The sequence below is a fragment of the Acanthochromis polyacanthus genome, chromosome 17, assembly GCF_021347895.1.
Source record: "Acanthochromis polyacanthus isolate Apoly-LR-REF ecotype Palm Island chromosome 17, KAUST_Apoly_ChrSc, whole genome shotgun sequence".
Lineage (NCBI taxonomy): Eukaryota > Metazoa > Chordata > Actinopteri > Pomacentridae > Acanthochromis > Acanthochromis polyacanthus.
Window position 1 is genome coordinate 11,662,302 of NC_067129.1, and position 22,359 is coordinate 11,684,660.

The 22,359-nt window shown below is 42.5% G+C and overlaps 1 protein-coding gene across 5 annotated transcripts in view; it reads right to left on the minus strand.

Annotated features, from left to right (window-relative positions):
- Positions 1-22,359, minus strand: part of mtus2a (microtubule associated tumor suppressor candidate 2a) — a 53,049-nt gene that overhangs the window by 20,539 nt on the left and 10,151 nt on the right. For 3 of the 5 annotated variants that reach the window (XM_022209430.2, XM_022209397.2, XM_051937776.1), the window contains exons 2-4: positions 18,798-21,104; positions 13,462-13,720; positions 10,056-10,316 (exon numbers count right to left, since the gene is read on the minus strand). In XM_022209430.2, the coding sequence (XP_022065122.1) occupies positions 10,056-10,316; positions 13,462-13,720; positions 18,798-20,846 (2,569 nt within the window). In that variant the 5' untranslated portion in view covers positions 20,847-21,104. The remainder of the gene's footprint in view (positions 1-10,055; positions 10,317-13,461; positions 13,721-18,797; positions 21,105-22,359) is intronic. The other 2 variants (XM_022209414.2, XM_051937777.1) reach the window with 1 other exon arrangement.

Here is a 22,359-nt window from a genome sequence, read left to right on the forward strand (position 1 = left end):
AATTTCCTACATACTTCAGCTGTTTGAATTGCTATGTCACCATGCTATTGATGTATGGTGCATTTCCAAAACTTCACTGTCATCCCAGAGCTCCTCCAGGTCCTGATTACTGAGGCTTCTTACAGTATTTCCTCCTAATTAACCGGTATAGGACATAAGCAACGCATCCACGATAGATATGATCTTGGTAAGAGCATTACATTACTGTCATGGGGCGCTGCAATTACTGCCGTCAGCATCCTATAGGTGATGATAAGATGGAGACTGAAATTCAGGGGTTTAGAGAAAGAGAGAAACGGGGATGTGTTTCATTATCGGTAAAAGCAAGCTGATATGCATCACTGATTGGCGAAATGCCAGCTGATGATGGATAACAGAGGAAGAAGTAAGGGAGGCTGGCTGCATGGGATGAGGAGGAAGCTAACAAAAGGGATATAAAAAGAGCTACAAAGAGAAATAAAATGGATGGGGCTGCAAAGGAGCCGGCGGCAGGCTTAGAATATTATGAAGACGGATGGAAAATACCAAAGATATTAAAAAGGGACTGTGGACAAGAGGAAACACATGAGAACAAAAGACAGCAGGTTTTTTCTAGCTCAGTTGGAGGCCATTTTATTGGAGCAGCTTGCCCTTCAGAGCAAAATTAATACCAGTAGAATAATGCTGACTCTCATTGCTGGGTCCTCTCTGACTGTGGAGGAAACAGATATTGTAGCAACAAAATAAAAATTAAGCGGCGTGCATTACAGTTTTCACTTGGTGTAAAAAAAATGCTATTGCATCAGTTTCAATTTGACAGCAAAATGGCAAAATTGTGACCTTGGAGCAGTTTCATTTGACTCTAGCATAAACTGCTCTGTGCTTGTCAGCTAAATTAGCACATTCACATTCTGCTAAAGAAATACCGCTGCTGTCCTGAAGGAATTGATCAAGTTTATCCAGGTTTGAGGCACAAGCAGCTCACATCCAGGTGCACACTCACGAGAACCTGCTGCATAGCAGTGCTGACGTGCTGAAGAAATAGCTCTTATTCTTCAAAACCTGTACCTCCTGGGAAACAGGGATAATTTGAATTGTATTATATGCTAAAGGAAACAGAAGCACCTGGTACAGACTCACTGAGGTGTACAGGGGATGGCCGGTAAGCTGGGTTTACTGTGGAGGAAGAGAGAAGTTGTGTAGTTGCTGATTTATTTCTGTTGTGTTTTATGGGCTATACCAACTAAATCTTAGGCACTTAGGTTCGCATTGGAGAAATACTGTATTTCCAACCCGGTCTCACGGGGATTCGTGAAACTGTCACGTAAGTTTTAGTTTCGGTTTCGTGCGCACCAACACGATTTCGTCATGTTTTTCGTGCTCATGTCTTGTACAGAAAAATGTCATGGGCAGAATTTGCTCCACATACAAAAATACTACAGTATATGCAATAAATAGAAAAAATAACAAATTATCTGATTCTTCATGTTGCATTATCATGCGATCAGCTATAGTCGAAATTGAGCAAATGTAATTGATAAATGTACTGTATGTACACACTATCGCAAAACTGTCTACTTGAGTATATTATAGGTATTTAATGTGCTCCAGCATGTAAAAAACCAACAATGCAGGAAAATACTGTCATTTAGCGACATACTTGCTGTGTCACCTTTAGGTAGTTTGTGACAGCAGACGTCTTCCACGTCAGATGATAAATTAGTACATTTCACATATTTACCCCTATTACCAAGGGTATACATATAGAAATGTTTGTGACTGAAATACTAAATACTCAATTATTTCACAGGTACTCCTTTAATCTTTGTTGCTGCCGCCCACACTCATATTCTACATCAGAGTCAGGCTTGAACATGCACATACAAATTAGAGAATTTTCCATTTCCAATCAAGCAAGATAAATGATATTACTTATTAATTTCACAGTTTGCTCTCAGAAGCTCTGTAGAGGATGAGGCGGAGCTGGTTTCATGCAGTAACTGAACTGTAGCGCTGCACAAAAGGCCATTCTAAGATAAATGAGGATTTTTATGCACTGTGAATCATGCAAAGCTACTCTAGTAGAGACACGGAATTAAAAATAAAAAAAAAATAAAGCTGGAAATGAGCATAACAGGACCCCCTTTTTTTAAATTTTTTTTAGCTTTTTTAATTAGTTCACATTTTCTCACAGACAGATGCCAACTTCATTCAGTGCTGTGCAGCACAAAAGACAGAGTGTGTAATTAAGCTTCAAGATTGCATTCACCAGAGCCTATGATTTGTTCTGCTTATTAATTGTTGCTTCCTGTCATTTGTTTGAGGCTGGTTTTGAAATATCTGGAATATCTTCCACCAGTCATAAAGTACAGGTTACTGTTTTCCATATAAATCAATCTTCTTGTGATCATTTAAATATTTGCTTTGCTCAGAGGCTGCATGATAATTCAGGCTGTAAAGAGAAATATGAAAATCTGTCTGAGGCAATATTTCTCCTAACATTAAAAATAAAATTCCGATTTGGTCGAGCAGGGTTAAAATATTACTTTTAATTAAAGTGGGTCCATTTTGGGCTCCGGCACAAATTGTAGGAACTGATGTGGAAAGCTTTGTTATTAAAAAGTCATCTACTGTGACATTAAAGTTTATATCCACTGGAACTAATCTTAAGATATCTTAAGTCAAAACCTGTGAATAACTGCAGCCTTTCACCAAAATATCTCCTCCTGGCAACTACAAAGATCTGCAAATGCAAATGTTACACACAGACACATCATTCACACTTCAGTCCCTTATTACAGCACTGCACATACTCAGGGAATGAAAAGTACAACAATTGCGCATCTGCGGTGTTGTGTGTCAAAGTCAAGGTTAAATCTGAATACATAAAGCTCAAACTAATGGCACTGCAGAGGCAGGACCTGGGTTGTGGACAACAGAGAGAGATAGATTAGATGATAACACCGAGACTGAAACAGCGTCAGGCCTCTTCTACTCCCTTAGGACCCAGATGTCAAGAGATTAAAGGTCCATTCCATCTAAAAGGACATATGAAGTATCTCTTCTTTCTTGGTCAACAAGAGAGTGATGTTTCTCTGTAAAGAATCAAGCATCTACTAGAACCAGTCAAATGGCGATTTTTATGGCAGATAAAGTTCAATTTTAAGGACATGCGATAAAAATACAATACTGCTGCCAGCCTCGAGGTTTTAAGTAAAGTATCTGTACTAAGGCGAGACTCAGGGACAGAAGAGAGCTTGTGAAATGATTAAGTGAAATCAGGAAAGAATGAGAGAAGTATGAATTAGCTGAATTTCTAGGATGGAGAGAGACGGCAGCAAAATGAGCTGTTCAAAACCCAACGACAGCCAGAATCATCTCTACTGAAGTGTCCGTGAACGAGGCACCAGAGGCCAGATTTACAGACGGCTCCAATAAAAGCTCAGCTTTACGCTGCGTCTTTCTTTCAGTTTGTGCTCACAAAGCTGCACAAAATGATCATCTCCCTCAAAAAGGCTGCACAACTGCTACACAGAAAGTGAAAAGAGGATATCTGCACGCTTTCTCCAGCCACTACACTTTCTATAAAGCAGGGTAATGCATGTTTTTTTTTCAACCACAATCCTGTTTGCTGTATAAATGTGCATCTGACTTCTGAAAACAGATTTTCACACAAACATGACCTGCGTAAATGATGAGGCACACTGTGGTAAATTTAGCACTGTTACTAAGGCTTTGGACATAACATTAAGGAGCCACCTTAATTCTCTGAAAGAACAAAGCATGGCCAATGGATGTTTAGAAAAGAGAATAAATATAAATGTTAATTTACAGCATCTTCAAAAGCTTACATTTGGTGTTTTTCAGCTAGCAGGTTGAATTGCATTTCCCTTTGAGTATTGACAATTTACATACCGGTAGAATTACACTATTAGGTTCCATTTTAATTTTTAAATATTATTCAGGAACATATAAACACACATGCATGCACACACAGAGACACACAAAATGCAACTACAGATGATGCAAATTATAACAGCATCTGATTGCATCAAGATTTAGATTTCTGCTCCTGCTCATCCTTAAAGTAATGAATGACTTCACATTAATTACTTTTTGAGTGTTTTCTCTTTTTTTCTTTTCTTTTTGAGACTTGTAACAGTGCAGTTTCATGAGCTGTGAGGAATCTAAAAAAATCTATGGGACAAAAACAGTGAAGAAAATATAAGTAAAGATTTACCGTCATGAACGTCATTGTCTTGTCAAAACAGTCTATCCTCATTTGATATTTCATTATTCTAAAATGTTTCCACTTTGCACAGCATTACCGATGTTCTCCCACAATTATCCCATTAAAAGGATATTTACAAAAGCTACCTGCTTGTTCTTAGGAAGACAGCAGTGCATAAACTGAAGCAAAGTGGGAAATAATTGAAAACGGTGAGAGCTAATGCGGAAGCTAAATGTGAGCAGAATGAAAACAACTCTTCCGCTCTTCGGGAGGAGAAAACACCAGACTGAGAGTATTATAGAAGCCAGGGAGAAAAGCCTCTACATGATGATGATGATGAAGAAAAAGGGGGATGACAATGTAAACAGTAATGAGGGTTGCTCGGACGGAAAGCGGATGAAGAACAAGGATTCTGTCTCCTGAATAATTATAAGACACAAGAAAAATGTGGAAGATTAAAGCTATTTTAATTAAAACTAAACCTGTAAGCTAACAAACTACAATCAGTGGATGAGATGAAGACTAAGTGAAAGCTTAGACTGAGCATGTAAAAGTTCATCTGATTCCACTGAACCTGTTTTTGTCAACCTAGACTATCAGTTAAGCTCATGAATATGATTAACAAGGAGCTGGATGAAATACATTGTGAGTTTATCAGTTAATGAACAGGCCCATTGAGCCCGTCCTCACTGTCACAGCTCCACTGCTTCAATAAGCTTCTGCCATGTTAGTTTTCTCTCTTCTCAGCCGCAGAATGGCAGCCATATCTAATTGGCCCGTCTAATTTGCTGCTCTACTCCAGTGTGTGTGTTTGCGTGTGGATGCGTACACATTTGTGCATAACTGTGTGCGCACATGCACCGCAGAAACCATCTGTTCACAGTGAGCTAGCATGAGTCACAGACCAGATCTGAGCCATGGCATCTGGGGTATGGCATCCACTCTCCTCCCCGCACTGATCTCTCCATGCCTCTCTTTCCGCTCGCTTTTTTCTCCCCTTTTCACATTCGCCCTTCCTCTCTCCCCTTTGCTCATTTTCACTCATTGAATTTTGGTTTTATCGCTACATCTCTTTTTAGCTCTTCCTCTCCACTCAGCCGTCTGCTCAGTTCTCCTTTTGATTCATTTGATTTCCCCTCTTTTTACACTATCACCTTTAAAAAAAAAAAGACAAACAGAGGTGATAGTGCTCTGTTTGCTTTGGCGATTGAATTTCCATCATGGAGGCAGTGTGGCTCAAAAGCACAGACTTCATCAGCCTCCTCCTTGCTGGATTCTCCTCTCAGCTATGTTACAGAGTCCGTCAATCACACCCTGCATCTTACATGCATGAGAGCATCCATGCTCTGTAATGCGCACAGGCTTACAACCATGAGGCGCCTTATGTCAGGGCCTGGACTAATGGCTAATCGATGTCATACAGAGTAATCCCATAGCTGCCCATAGACGCAAGCCTTGCGCACACATTTACACTTGCTTTCATACTTATGCAAACACGATAAAAATCAATCAACGCAACCTTTTGACTCAATGTGACCTCAGCATGTGCATGTTGTGTGTTTCTAAATACAGACATGTACACTGTATCCTTACTTATTGCAAATAATTGCAAAAATATGCAAAAAATATTCAAATAATTGTGGCTTTATTTCCCTAAACTTTTCTTCCTCCTTTCCAATACAGTGCTGTTGAATGGTTTTTGGTGTTCGCAGTAAGGAGCAGAATAAGCTGTCAGCTGCTTTATATATTTATTTCTTTTACGTACGCACAAGTCACACTTGTAACCCCGTGATCAGAGCAGGGCTGACAAACTAGAATAGTGGAAAGCGTAAACTCTTGGGATTTCTCTCTAACCCACTTTACCGGAGCCTTGCAATCATGTCCTCCCCGTTGCTCTACTCCTTAATGATTTCTTCTATCTGTACCATCCAGAGCTCTAATGGAGTCCGTTTTGCTTGCTGATCAATGGGGAAAACGAGCAACTGAGCTCGGCCTTTCTTCTCTCTAGCACAAGTAGGTACCGGGTTGCCGCGGCTCCCCTGACATCCGTGAGGGAAGGATGTGTGAAAACTCATCTGTCAGTCTGTCTGTTCTTTGATCCAAGTCAGAGCGCAGCGAGAGGGGGCAAAGATCCCAGAGGTAGACGAGGGAAATCAGGTCCCACAAATACACATCTCAACATTCAAATGTTTCACACAGTGCTTTGGGATATATAAAGAAATGAAAATGCAATTATTTTTGAAAGAAAATTGACAACATCTAAAATTGAAATCAGGGAAAGGCTTAACCTTAAAGGAAATGTCACACTTATTTTGTCAGTTTTATAAAAAAAAAAGACAAAAAAAAAACAAAACTCAACATCATGCAAACTTTGAGGCCACGGCTCTGAATAATGTCTGACATCCCATACACAGTAATGGTTGCAGAGAACAATCTGAGCACGTCAAACGCATGACAACTCAATCCGGGTCCAAAAGAGACAAGCGCTGGTACGACTTTAAAAGTTTCCCCAATATCCTAAAGAAAGATTAGACAAGAAAAGACATCAAACAACCTTCTGTTTAAAGCTCATCAAGTGCTCACACAGCGGGAGACAGACAGAGAAGGATCTACAGTCAAGCCCAATTTAGTCGGGAGGGTTCAAGCTGAGCAAAGAGTTCAAATGCCTCACCGATAAAGGTCACAGGCACCACATAGAGTCGAAAGTGGAAGTAAATGTTCCTGCTTTACCCCTCCTGCCTCTCTCACTGTCTGACACACACACACACACACACACACACACACACACACACTGAAATGAACATCAAAGGCTCTTAATCTTTTCCCTCTCATGTCTATCATCCTTGATTCCATTTTGGTTCCACCATGCTCGGAGCAGCAGCAGCAGCTTCAACAGCAGGAGGAGGAACATTCTGCTACAGGCATTACTTTAAGAAAACTTTCAGTCTTTGGCGCTGTGTTGGCAGGTCTCCCCGTGCTTTGTGAGTGTGTGTGTTTGCATGTGGAATATGTATAAAGTGGTCCAACTGCCCGTGGAGTTTTAAACTGCAGGTGATAGGCTACAGGAGCAAATCTGCACGCTAATATTGCCGGCAAAAACGGTTACACTGTGAATGATTATTTTGATGGCTGAGTGGTTGCAGTTGTTACAGTAAAATTAAGTCTGATGTGTGCTGCTGAAAATGAACTTATGATTTTGAGCCAGAATGGTGCAGCAGAGACTTCATTTCATTTCAGTGATTCATGATGTTAATATTTCTGAGGTCATTTATTTGAAGAAGAACCACACAAAGGAGTAAAGTCATTACTGATGTTTATGTTGGATTTGTCTCCAACAACAACAACCCAATAAAGAAAAATCTAAATACAGTATATAACTCTAAGGGGCAGTTGGTGAAATACTACTATTTCAAAGTGGTTCAGCACATTTCTGTTCTGCTATAGGCTTCTCTCAGATTTACTTTGATGCTGCAGAGCAGTATCACTTTGAGCAATTGGTAAAGCTATGTAGGTGGTAAGAAGTTTACAATTAAGGAGGAGGAAACTGTAAAATAGGTTTCACTGAAAATTGAAGTTGGTGGAAAAATCCAGTGTGGCTGAAATGTGTGTCACATGTGTAGGTGATTTGTGTAGGAAAGAAAATAAAAACTGAAACATCAGAAAAAAGGAATACTAACAGGATGAGAAGGACAGACATGGCATCTTGCTATTGGTGCACACTAATGCAGCAACTCATATTTTTTTTCATTAAAAACAAATCTGCTACCCCAGTCCAGACCTCTGTCTATATTCAAGAAATTCATAAAGACATTTTTTCAACACTGCTTACAACTCACAACCTATTTTTCTATCCGCTTTATCTCCATTTTTTTAATCTTTTGCATTCTTCTCTACATTGTGAAGCATTTTTGAGTGTCTTGAAAAGCGTTATATAGATATCATGCATTATAATTATTATTGAATAGATTGTTTAGTCACAAAAGCCTAACCATGCACTGTTTCATATCACAGTTTCCCAAAGCTCCAGCTGCCAGCTTTATATTGCTTCTTTTATCTGATCATGTTATACATTCAAAAGTCCAAAAATATTCAGTATAATACAATTATGAGGGATACACGACAGATATTAGCATTTAAGAAGCTGGAATTAGATGGTGGCAGAACAGTGGTAGTGGATTGCTTTGTAGTTTCGAACTTGGGAGTTTGCATGTTCTCCCTGTGCCTGTATGAATTATTCCTGTTTTCTTGCCATAGCCTAAAGGTTGAATGTTGATTCTAAATTTCTTCTATAGGCATGATTGTGAGTGTGCTTGGTTGTCTTTTTTCTTTGCTGACCTGACCAGATTGTACTCTACTTCTTATGCACTGTTAGCTGGGAGAGACTCCTGTGAACCTCCACAAATTAAAAAGGGCTTTGCTAATGGATAAATGGATGGATGGATTACTCAGTGGTTGGAAAGTTTGCTTAAAACATGGCCTAAACAATCCATGAATTACCAACAGAATTATTAATTTCTTTTCCACATTCATGCGTCAACACACTTTTTCCAATTAGAGCACTAGTCACAGATTTTTCTTTGACTTCCGCTATGTTTTTTTTCCCAAGCATGGAGAAACCACTAATAAAAGGAACTGTTAAATAACTGCATAAGCCTGAAATAGACATGAGACGCTTTTTTTATATATATAAAATTTCCATGTTTATGCCATGTATTTTAAAAATAAACACATTCTGTTTGGTGGACCCAAGGGATTCCTGTTTTCCCTACTTCACAGCAGCTGAAACAAGGCCTCCCCCACAACACCACACAGTCTGTATTCATCTTCAACCAACGGGAGGGAGAAGAGAAGGATAAAAAAAAACAAGTACAAAAGGGGGGAATGAGGGAAAGGAGTGATGACATAACAGGGGGGCCTGACATGCGTGAGAGTGGAGGTGCTTACGTCAACTGTAACTGGGAGAGGAAGAGCAAGCATTCTCTATGTAGGTCACATTAAATACACATGCAGCTACCACAAAATTCAGCCAACTAACCGACCAGCCTGCCAAGCAGCACGGACAGCACAACGGTAAAGACTTCCAGATCTCCGCAACTGTGAAAACGACGCCCTCCCCCCCCCCCCCTCCCCCCGTTCAGTCGGCACCGATGCAAGTCAAGTATTCGGTTATCGCTGCTAATGCTGACAGAATGTGCAGCACAGACCTAGTTAAGAGCCTGTTAAATTACTGATGAGTCTGGGGAATGATGTCATGTGTTATTTTTACACATATTTAAGATGAGAAAGTCGCTACAGGATGAGCTGTTCAGCGGAGGAGGCATGAATCAGTGAATTATTAGTGTTACGGTACAAGTTATCACCCTTCATCCATAAGCAAATTAAGCAACAGTGCTATAATGTTTTGAACTCTATCATGTGTGTTTGATCATTTTTGATCCAAATAGTCACACACATGCATTTAAAGTTAGTCTGATCACAGCATTCAGCAAATAACAATTAGTATGTGCGATAGAAAAAGTGTGTTGCACAATTGCGGCTCTGCAGGTGTTAATCCCTTAAATACATAGAGAAACTGTAAGTGGGGTGGAGCTCAGAAAGCGAAGGCAAACTGTAACATAATGAATGTGGGAGGGGGCTGTTTATGCAGACTATATTCATGAGGGGAAATCATGGAAGAAGGCAATATAAACAGTATAATGATTATGATAGAGTACTCTTGATTTAGTGGTAAGCACACTGGTGAAATTAATGGATGGATACCGGTACACCTTCAGAAAGATACTGCAGGAGACAAAGCCAAAATCGGCAGGGAAAGAATCCAATTCCACAAACAGTAACAACTCACGGTGAGCTGTCCTGCAGGGGTCACTCTGTGTGCTGTCAGCAGAGTGGGCGGATGAGACGGAGGAGACGCTGGAGCTCCTGACGAAGCCGAAAGCTGCCAGGCGGCCAGCGGGGAGGCGGCTGGAGCTGAAGCCGGGGGGACGTAGGCCTGACTGACTCGCTTTGGGAAGCAGAGACCTGGAGGCTGCTGCCTGGGGCTGGGCTGCGGCAGTCGGGGCAGGAGGAGGAGCGGCGGGGGCATTGTGGGTGAAGACCTGGTCATCTGAGGAGAAAGCATAACACGAAAAATCATATTTCCGTTAAGTGTACACATGGGATCCTCAGCTGACCGGGACAAACAATGGTAAACAACTTATCTGGTAATTAGCTGCATTCATGCTCCTTTTTTTTGAGCTATAACATGGGAAGTATACGAAGTAGGATCACTTCTTGGCGACTTAACTCATTAAGCGAAATTTATGCAGATTATTCGGCACAGCTATAATGTTTATTTCCCCTGCGAGTCGTTAATCATCGTGTGTTGACTAAGCTCTCAGTGGGCACCAGGAAGTTCGCTGTGTTATGACTCTGGCTGCTACGGCAAACAAATATAATAACTGTACACACAAACAACCTGTGAACAGCTGTGTTTGGCTCTGTTCGTGCTTTTAGACTGGGCTAGTGGCCAGCAGTTTCTCCAACGCCAGTACTACTATGACATTCAGTGTGACACTTAGAGCTTAAGGCATGTGTGGTAAAGCTTTCTTATGCACAGTTTGCATCTGTTTTATTTTTAGTAATTCCTTGTTATTATAATGTAACTGTAGTTGGCTGTGGTCCTGCAATGCAGACTTTAAAGGTGGCACAAAAGAGAGAGGAAAAAGAAAGAGAACATCTCTACAGAGAAAGAGAAAGAAAAAATACCAGGAATCAAAGGGACAAAGTGAGGATGAAAAAGTAATCATAGCTCCATAGTGGCAGCTTTTGTCAGAGAGCAACGGGGAGAAATCTTCCCACTCAGTAATCTATGGTTTCCAACAGCAAAAGAGATGAAATGTGCAGGCATGAGCAACCAAAGCTACACACACACATGCACACAGTGGGCAGTGGGCAAATCTTCAGGCCTTGGATGAAAGCCCCATCTTGGCTACCCCAGCCTGCGGTACAAGGTCTAGATCCTGGGCAGAAGAAGAGCATTATCCCCTGCTGGCTGCAGAGATAAGGTAGGCAGCCGTCCTTTCCTCTCCATTTGGCACAGCTGTACGCTACAGTGCATGCTATGGGGTCCCCACCACATCAGGATGGGAGGGGAAAAAAATAAAAACTTTGAGGGGGAGAATGCAAGCTCTGTTTGTACAGAGCGAGAAAAAAGTGGGGCAGAAAGAGGGAGGAGAATGTCTCCGGTGTAGCCCCCCTCCAGCATCATGAGCACTGCTGTTCACACTTATCACCTCTTTCCTCCATCCTCCAGTATCTGCCTGTGTGCTGAACGGTCTGTTTATTAGATTGAGGCTTGCTCCTCTCGAGTGAGAAGGTCAGGATCATTAAAGATAAATGTCCTCATTTCCATCCTGTCCCCTCCAAACCCCCCACTCCTTCCTCCATGCGTCCCCTCAGAGAGCCGAGGGAGACAAGTGAGCCTGACAAACATCCACTTTAGCCTAGATATAACAGACACAGGCTCCTGTTAAATGAAAACGCACATTATTCATAACAACCTACAAAAGAAACAAGGATATGATCTCCAAAAATCACATTGACTGTCCTTCTCTTGTCTTGAATCCCACTGAAAGCTTTTCTCCTTTTTTTTGTCTCTGTGCTTTCTTTTAGATTCGTCTCTTTTTTTTATTCCATACAATACTTCTGCAAAAATACATTGAAATGGCTCTCAAAAAACCAAATCTGAAAATCCTTCATAAACCATGACAGGCAGGTGTTTTCTTTATGCCCAGAAAAGTCAATGGGACAGGCACCTGGGCAAAGTACAATAATGACCAACCGATTCTAATCACAGCTCAAAGTGAGCAGCAACAACCTGCATGGATTTCCTCCACAAAGCATTAAATTGCATGTTATTAAATGTAATACCCGACTGCATTGCAATCTCTGTAGCGCTACTGGAGCAAAGCATGGCTTCTCAAGAAGGGCGGATGAGAGCTTCAACATGCAGAAGTTACTGTAGGCTTCAATGCAAATGTCCTGTCACTTCAATAGACGGCGCTCATTATCCTAACAATGAGGAATTTCAAATCTACTCTGTAATTATGTGAGCAGGAACAGCAGTTTGACAGCTGTACAATAGCTATACAGTGTAATTGCTATAATGTGTGTTTAAAAAAATAAAAGGTGGCTCATGCTCCTGAAAGGCTAAAAAGTCATAATCCACAGTCGAGAACGGAACAAAAGGAAAATAAAGCTTAGCTCAGATTTCTACAGAACACAAATGAGGAGAAACTGCAACACAAAAACCCAGCAGGAAACCCCTCAATTACTAGATACACAAGGTTAGATGCTGATGCACACAATGCTGACCAATGCTACACTTACACAGTATTTCAGCTGGTGTTTAACCATGCAATGTGTGGCAGGGAAGGATGATTCCAGCAGGAAGATACTGACATTACTTAAGCGTTAATTGCTTTGCACTTCAAAGCTTGCAGTTCCCAGAGGGCCAAGCAGCACGGAGACACTACGCATATGTTTTAATGGGGATTATGATAAGGAAGCCTGGCAGATCATAACACCATGCTGATCAATTCTGCATGTGCAGTTTTGGGCTGAGTGTGTTTGTGTGCGTATATCTACATGTAAGTGTACATATGCACACGTCACTGTGTATTTTTACTGTGTATCCGGGTGAGCACCACACTCAAGGAGAGAGCAGATCAAATAAGCATGGAAGCGATAAATGGCATAGCCTTCCAGCAGTGTGCAGGGTGATGAGAAAATTTCATACTTCAGCATTCCATTGAGCCGCAGCATAAATCTGAGTTCAGCAGTCAGAGGTGGTATCTGAATCATCTGAATTAGAAATCTGCAGTGTGTGAAGAGAGGAAGTGTGAGCAGTTATTTATTTATTTTGTTTTGTAGATGGCAGCCTTCTGGAGCAACAACAAAAAAAGAAGAAGTCCCCTTGGACGTTCTCTTAAAGCCTTCCAATCAAATCAGCCAAAATTAATCTCAGAGAATGCATTTTAATGAGCCGCCTTCATCTCGGGCCAAGTTGAGGGAAAGGAGGTCCCGCAACTGCTCGATGATGCCTAGGAGAAGAAAGATAAGCCTGCACTCTAGTTTGTGAAATTTTGGGTTGCTGAAATGTAATCTGACACATGCTGTAGCTCAGAAGAAGCCCTCTCCATCTGGTATTCTGTCTGTGTGGGGATGTAAACCTGCTCAAGAAACATAACAAGAGGAAATGTTTAAATTACCAGTGTTATCTTGGCCTTTCTGACTGGTCGCTGGACTGACAGGTTGGACTGGCTGGCTGAAGACCAGTGCTGACCTCTGACCTTGACCTGGCCCTCTGACCTTTGCTGAGCCTGTAGTCGTCCTGGTGACAGCTCCGAGGCCCAGACGCAGACCTCGGCCAGAGCGCAGGAGGCTGCCGCTCCCTCCGGCCTGAGCAGCCGTCCTTGACTGAAGAGCGTCCTCGGGGGAGCTGCCTTTAAAACTGGCGGATCTTCCCACCTAGAAATCAAAATGATGACTTCAAAGTACCATCTGATTTGTTTCACTGAAGCACAAGTCATTTGTGTGCAGTTAAATCACACTAAAGAGCCTGTCAATTGTCATTATGGCCAAAGAAATACAGTATTTCAAGCAAAGTGCCATTCTTAAATGTGGATTACAATTTTACAGTGTTTCAGGAAATGCCATTGTTTCAATACAAGCAAAAATTAGCTTTTCCTTTGTTTTGTAGTTTTCTTTTTCTTTTCTTTTTTTTTACTGATTTATAGTATCTAAAAAAAAATGATCATGCCCCTTAGATGTTCTCTTATTTGATTGTTTCTCAGCATTAAATTACGGTCAATTTATTTTGATGTTTTGACAGGACTACAGAAAAAGGTACTCAGAGGAGTTATAGGCGTCTTGGTGGCCTCCCTCACTCCTCTCTTTCCTGCACACTCACTCAGATTATGAGGACGCCTTGCTCTTGGCAAATTTACACAAATGTCATATTCCTACTGATTCTTAATGATGGACTTAACTGTACTCCAAGCGATATTCATTGATTTTAAAATATTCTTCCATCCATACCCTGACTTTTGTTCTTCAATTATCTTTTCATTAAGTTGTTTGGAGTGTTCTTTTGTCTTCGTTATATAGTTACAGCTGGGAGTACTGACTCACCAGTGACTGGACCTTCCAGATACAGGTGACTTTATATTACAATCAGTAGAGACACATTCAGTGTCCTCAGATGATCTCCATTTCACTAATTGTGTGACTTCTACCACAAATTGGCTGCACCTGTGTTGAATTAGATGAGTCACTTTAAAGGGAGTCGATACCTATTCTATATATCTATCACTTATTTTACATTTTTTATTTGTAATTACGTGAAGTTCTTCTTCTTCTTTTCCTTTCGGCTTTTCCCTTCAGAGGTCGCCACAGCGAATAAATTGCCTCCATCTAACCCTGTCTGCTGCATCCTCTTCTCTCACACCAACTACCTTCATGTCCTCTTTAACCACATCCATAAAACTCCTCTTTGGTCTTCCTCTAGGCCTCCTGCCTGGCAGTGGGAAACTCAGCATCTTCCTTCCAATATATTCATTCTCTCTCCTCTGGACATGTCTGAACCATCTCAGTCTGGCCTCTCTGACTTTATCTCCAAAGCCTCTAACATGTGCTGTCCCTCTGATGTACTCATTCCTGATCCTATTCATCCTGGTCACTCCCAAAGAGAACCTTAGCATCTTCAGTTCTGCTACCTCCAGCTCTGCCTCCTGTCTTTTCCTCAGGGACACTGTCTCCAGACCAAACAACATGGCTGGTCTCACCACAGTTTTGTAAACCTTTCCTTTCATTTTAGCTGAAACTCTTTTATCACACATCACACCTGACACTTTTGTCCAGCCGTTCTAGCCTGCCTGTACATGCTTCTTCACCTCTTTTCCACACTCTCCATTGCCCTGTACTGTTGACCCTAAGTACTTAAAATCCTCCACCTTCTTGATCTCTTCTCCCTGTAACCTCACTCTTCCATTTGGGTCCCTCTCATTCACACACAGATTCTCCTTCTTGCTGTGGCTAACCTTCATTCGTCTCCTTTCCAGGGCAAACCTCCACGCCTCTAGCTTCTCCTCCACCTGTTCCCTGCTCTCACTACATATCACAATGTCATCTGCAAACATCATAGTCCATGGAGACTCCTGTCTGACCTCGTCTGTCATCCTGTCCATCACCATAGCAAACAAGAAGGGGCTCAGAGCTGATCCCTGATGTAGTCCCACCTCCACCTTGAACTCCTCTGTTACTCCTACAGCACACCTCACCACTGTCTTACAGTCCTCATACATGTCCTGCACCACTCTAACATACTTCTCTGCCACTCCAGACTTCCTCATACACAACCACAGTTCCTCTCTGGTCACCCTGTCATAAGCTTTCTCCAGATCTACAAAGACACAATGCAGCTCCTTCTGACCTTCTCTGGACTTCTCTATCAACATCCTCAAAGCAAATATTGCATCTGTTGTACTCTTTCTTGGCATGAAACCATACTGCTGCTCACAGATGTTCATCTCTGCCCTTAGCCTAGCTTCAACTACTCTTTCCCATAGCTTCATCGTGTGGCTCATCAGCTTTATTCCTCTGTAGTTGCCACAACTCTGCACATCTCCCTTGTTCTTAAAGATGGGCACCAGCACACTTCTCCTCCATTCCTCGGCATCTTCTCACTATCTAAGATCCTGTTGAACAACCCAGTCAGAAACTCTACTGCTACCTCTCCGAGACACGTCCATACCTCCACAGGTATATCATCAGGACCAAGTGCCTTTCCACTCTTCATCCTCTTCAATGCCCTCCTCACTTCATCCTTACTAATCTTTGCTACTTCCTGGTCCACAACAGTCACCTCTTCTACTCTTCGTTCTCTCTCATTTTCCTCATTCATCAACTCTTCAAAGTACTCTTTCCGTCTTCCCATCACACTATTGGCACCTGTCAACACACTTCCATCCTTATCCTTTATCACCCTAACCTGCTGCACGTCCTTCCCATCTTTATCTCTCTGCCTTGCCAACCTATACAGGTCAGTCTCTCCCTCCTTACTGTTCAACCTAGCATACAAGTCATCGTAAGCCCCTTGTATGCCCTTTGCCACCTCTACTTTCACCTTACGCTGCATCTCCCTGTACTCCTGTCTACTCTCTTCAGTCCTCTCAGTGTCCCACTTCTTCTTAGCTAACCTCTTTCTCTGGATCCACTCCTGCACCTCCTCATTCCACCACCAAGTCTCCTTATCTCCTTTCCTTCCAGATGACACACCAAGTACTCTCCGACCTGTCTCCCTGATCACATTTGCTGTAGTTGTCCAGTCATCTGGAAGCACCTCCTGACCATCCAAAGCCTGTCTCAGCTCTTTCCTGAAAGTCATACAACACTCTTCCTTTTTCAGCTTCCACCATTTGGTCCTCTGCTCTGCCTCTGCCCTCTTCATCTTCTTCACCACCAGGGTCATCCTACACACCACCATCCGATGCTGTTTGGCTACACTCTCATCTACCACTACTTTGCAATCACTGATCTCCTTTAGATTACACCGTCTACACAAGATGTAGTCTACCTGTGTGCTCCTACTTCCACTCTTATAGGTCACCCTATGTTCCTGCCTCTTCTGGAAGAAAGTATTCACTACAGCCATTTCCATCCTTTTTGCAAAGCCAACCACCATCTGTCCTTCTGCGTTCCTCTCTTGGATACCTCCTCATCATCTCTGTTTCCTGCACCAACATGTCCATTAAGTCTGCACCAATGACAACTCTCTCACTTCTAGGGATGCTCTGCATTACTTCATCAAGGTCCACCATTTCTGCTTCTCCTCCAGCTCACATCCTACCTATGGAGCATACCCACTAACAACATTGAACATCACACCTTCGATTTCTAGCTTCAGGCTAATCACTGGATCTGACACTCTTTTACCTCCAGGAGATTCCTAACAAACTCCTCCTTCAAGATAACTCCTACTCCATTTCTTTTCCTATCTACACCATGATAGAACAACTTGAACCCTGCTCCTAAACTTCTAGCTTTACTACCTTTCCACCTGGTCTCCTGGACATACAGTATGTCCACCTTCCTCCTCTGCATCATGTCAACCAGCTCTCTATCTTTTCCTGTCATAGTTCCAACATTCAAAGTCCCTACTCTCAGTCCTAGACGCTTGGTGTTCCTCTTCTCTCTCTTCCTACGAACACACCTTCCTCCCCTCCTTCTTCGACCAACAGTAGTCCATTTTCCACCAGCACCCTGTAGGTCAACAGCACTGATGGCTGTCGTTGTTAACCCGGGCCTCGACCGATCCGGTATGGAAGTTATACATTTGATTCGCATGATTGATTTGGCCAAAGTTTTACGTCGGATGCCCTTCCTAACACAACCCTCTGTACAGTATTTATCCGGGCTTGGGACCGGCACAATAAGACACTGGCTTGTGTCCCCTTGCGGATACATTTTGTAATTACGTGAAGTTATTTTGTAGAAATCTGCTTTCACTTTGACACACAAGAGTCTTTTTTATGAAAATTACTGTCACAAAAACCAAATTAAATTGAGCATAATTCAATGTTGAAATGCAAACACAGGATAAAAAAACTTCCAATGGGAGTGAACATTTTCTATAGGCACCATAAATAGTGAGTATACAGTGATCACTTACAACGATTTTCTACTGGCAGTTATTTACATGCTGATGTCTGGATGCCATGACGGCTTTCACCTTGTGCAAATCATGTGATGCACCCTGTAATCTAATACCAAACAACAAACAAAAAGCAAGTATTTCTTTCTTTGGCTCTGAACTCTGCTGTATTGTGAGTGAAACATATAACACAACAAGTCAGACGTTATTAATTCTGAAAGGAAATGCAACACCGCCCTGCAGGGAAACTGAGATCCATAATGTAAACTGTTTAATAGAGTGCTGCCTCTCAACAGCCTCATTGTGTAACTATGCAAAATGCTAACATACATGAAATGTCACATGAAGCAATGAGAATTGTCTTGTCCCCGTAGGCTTCATGCCTCAGCAAGCATTAACTATTTATTTCCACAAGTTCGTGTTTGACGGCATATGAATATGAATGCCAAATGAAGCTATTTAATCACAATCAATAAGGAATGATTTGAAAGTGATAATGAGGGGCTCTTCTGGGAGTGGGAATAAAATGCAGATCTGTGATCAATTATACATGAGCTGTGATATACGTAATGGACATCAGCCAGAGAAATTGATATGCAGAGTCAACAAAATTAATAGAACGGGTTTGACTTTGCACTTAATATACCGCATATGGTGCACTGTATATTTTATAGTAATTAGCTAATGCTTATTGATGCAGGAACCATTAAAAGTTCATTCTTTTTTTCTTGTTTGAATAAATGTGTGGGGCTGCATTGGATCTCAGCAAGGGAGACAATGTTTTGTTGATTGAAACTGAGCACAGAAGACCATTTTCAATAGACATGAAAATGTGAGCTTTATTCTTGTGGTAAATATTTCTCTCAAATAGTAAACCCTGCACATACTACTCACCTCTGATGGTGTCCCGTAGAAGTTGTCTGCTTTGCTGCCCAGTTTCGGTGGTGCAGTGTGGCTATGTGTATGTGTCGGGGGGACAGTGTTTGTGTGTCCAGGAGCCCTGATATTCCTGCTCATCATTCCTGATGGGAAACTGTTCGCTTGCATCTCTTGGCGGTACTTGTCATAAAGCAGATTGGAGGCACTAAGAACTGGGGCTCCTCTGGATTCTGCGTCAGGCTTGGAGGGGTCTTTAGGTGTGTCTTTGAAGGACGTGGGTGTCTGGCTGTGGGGGTAGGTGGAGAGCCTGGATGGTAGAGAAGATACCTGATAAGGACCGTCAGAAGCCTGGGGTTTAAACTGAGGATTCTTTCGGACATAGGTAATGATCTTAGGGCGAACTCCTTTAGGCTTCAGTTTGGGTGATGGGGAGCTCTCTTTGGGGGAGTTGTGGTTAGAGTTGGGGGAACTCTGCTGGTTGTGAAGAGGCGCTTTAGGGATTCCACTTGTGCTTATATTAGTTTTGACTGGTGCTCTCAAGCAACTGTTGCCATAGCCCTGAGCTGATGTTGGTACAGCAGGGTTGCATCCCGATGGGATGTGTCGAACCACTCCAGGGACATTCCTGGAAATGAGGTACATGGAGGGTTGCCTGCGTGGTGAGCCCTGGGGTGTCCTGAGAGGGGAGTGGGGAGGGGTAGATGACCTGGAGTCGACCCCAGTCCTGTTGGGACTGGAGCAGTTTCTTCTGTATGTAAGCTGAGTCTGGGGTCTCTTCTCTAAGGTGGAAGGGTTTGATGGACTGGAGCTATGCCGTACAGTTGTGGCCTGCTGTCTTTCCACTGCTGGAGTCTCCCTGTTGGATGCCTGGCTGGGCTGCTGAAGCTGGGAGAAACCAGATGTGTTGTAGAGATGTGAGAAATCTGATGGTTCACGTAAAGATGATTTTGTAAACTTTCTGTTTGACCCATTACTGTGTGGATCTGGAGAATGGTGAAGGGTCGAAGGTGTCCCAGCCTCGGTTGGATGAGAATGGGTCTCTGCTAAGCTCCTCGATCTTCCCATCTCTGTCTGACAGAGAGGTCTGACGAGCTGTTGTCGTCGTGGGGGTAGAACTCTGTCATCAAATCCGGCCTTTCTCCTCTGGCCCATCCCTCCATCAGAGGACAATCCATTTCTGTGATGACTTTCCTCCCCGTGTCTCTGATCCTGGCTGCAGTATTGGGGACAACCATGTTTCTGTTGAAGATGCGTTGGTGGGGAGTTCTGATTGGTATCCACAGGGGCTGCACTTCTTCTGGTGTGGGCTGAGGTAGTGTTGTTGGCATTAGGATAAGGGTTGGTCTTAGACATAGAGATGAGAGTTGCTTCTCCACTACTATCCAGAGCACTAGACAAGCTTCCACTGAGAGCTACTGCTGATAGACTGGAGACAAACACATTTGTCTCGGACTTGGACTCCTTCAGACCTCCCTTTCGTTTCTCCCTGCCTGACCTGGTGTCCCTTTTCTCTACTGAGCTTGTCACACATTTGTCAAGCTCTTCAGTGCTATGACAGCCCATTCGTTTCTGCACCTCTTTGCCCCTTTGTATTTTGCTCTCCACTTTGTTGCTGTCATTGTCATTTCTCCGCACGCCAGTCGAAGCAGAGCTGGCAGTTGAACTGGAGGAAATGGACATGGGACCTTCATCTTTTTCATCCCTCAGACTTCCTCCATCGTCTTCCTCCTCATTTTCCTCCTGATTCCTGTTTCCCAAGAATGTGTGTATCTCCTGACGCTCCAAAATCTCAAACTGTCTGAGCTCGGGCTCCATGCATTGCTGTTCGGAGCCCCAGATTACTAACTTGTCTGGGGATTCAGTCTGAGAAACCAAAGGAGGAATGGAGCTTGCGCTGTACCCAGAGTCCTCAATCAAGTCTCTGCCTTTTTGATCACTGATTGAAGACAACTGATTTGCGTTATCATCCCCAGACTGACTGAACTGGATCTGGGTTTTACCTCCAACCTTTTCTCCTCTGTCAACATTGACCCGTAGTCCCTGGTAACTACTTGGAACGCTCATGTCCGACTGATTTTTGTAGCCACACTCAAATACACCTGCAGGGTGCTGAGGCCATTTATGGAGTTACTGGAGCTGCGTCCTTCTCTGTCTATCCTCTTCAGGGTCTACGTGATGACGACCATTCAGTTTAATAATCCAGGGGCAAAATGTCATCTCATGAAATCTGTTTCACTTTAACTCACCACTTATCTTGCATTTGCGGTGATTTAACTAAGCTGTATTTGAAAGGTTTTTCAGGAAGATGGATGTCTCTTCAGTCTGAAATAAAAAACAACAAAGGAAGCTGTTAGAAAGAGCAACAGGTGTGCTTAAAATGCAGCCACACATTTCACATAGAAAACATCCTCTTTGAACCCCCACAGAGCCACTTATGGGGTTTTGTATTTAGTCTCATCCGGGTGGTGGCAATTTGTGAAATCAACTGTGTTTATAACACGCCATCTTGTGCTCTTTATCTGTGTAACTCATATCAATAATGGTCAGTTGAAATAAAATTAAAGCAGCTGGACAAAAAACATCAGAGGCATAACAGAAAATTTTTCTCAGAGGCATATTTTTCCAAGCAGATGCTGCATTAATTTATATTTTAAGCAAAGCTATGTTAGTTTAAGTGTCCAATGTGATGTGGCAGGTCAATGAATACATTCAAGGAATACTAATGTTCAAACTGTAACCAGCATGAGCAGCTGCGGCATTAATAATAGGAACAATGACTATGGATGTTCAGTTGAGGGCTGGATGAAAAGAGATAAGTGAAGACAGAAGCAGAGGACTGCAAGTGTTTGCATCAAGTAAAGGAGTCACCCTGGGGATGCCTCACGAAGAAAGGCAAAGAGGAAGAAGGGTGCGAAGTGTTTTGTAATGAGCGTTTTTTTTCTTCTTCTCAAGAGACACTGAAAAGTAGAAGGTAGGACTGAGTGGAACCATCTGCACAAAAAAAGCATCTTCCATCCATTTTGGTTATATAGGCTGTACAACAACAGCCAGTAGCAGCTCAGGAGGAATGAATCCATATTGTATTTCTGATCACTACAGGAGGTTAGCACTCTTCTCTCAACATGCTTTCTCCAACATGCCATATGGCTGATTAAGGCAATGTCGCGATCTAGTTGTACACAACAAAAGCACATCCGTCTTCAATAAATGATTAAGAGGCTCGACTGTCACGTTTCTGCTTTCACAGTGAAGACTTCTGGGTGTGTCTTTACAGTTCTTCATAATTATACAACAGCTCTGTGAGGAATTCTTATTCTGCCTTAAACCACAGAATATTAATGGGTTTAGTTTTGTTGGCCAGAAGGGAGAATATTCTTTAGTTACTTGTTTGTAAGTCTGTTTCCAATATCATACTAAGAATTATCTGTCAATCAAATTCAATCAAAGCTGTCAGGGACACATGCTCAGTTATCACCATCATCTGTGTAGGCAGAGCATATTGTAAATTTAGACCAAGATGGTCATTAGAGTCAAATAAATCAATCCCCACAAAGAGCACGGTTGTTTTCAGTCGGTC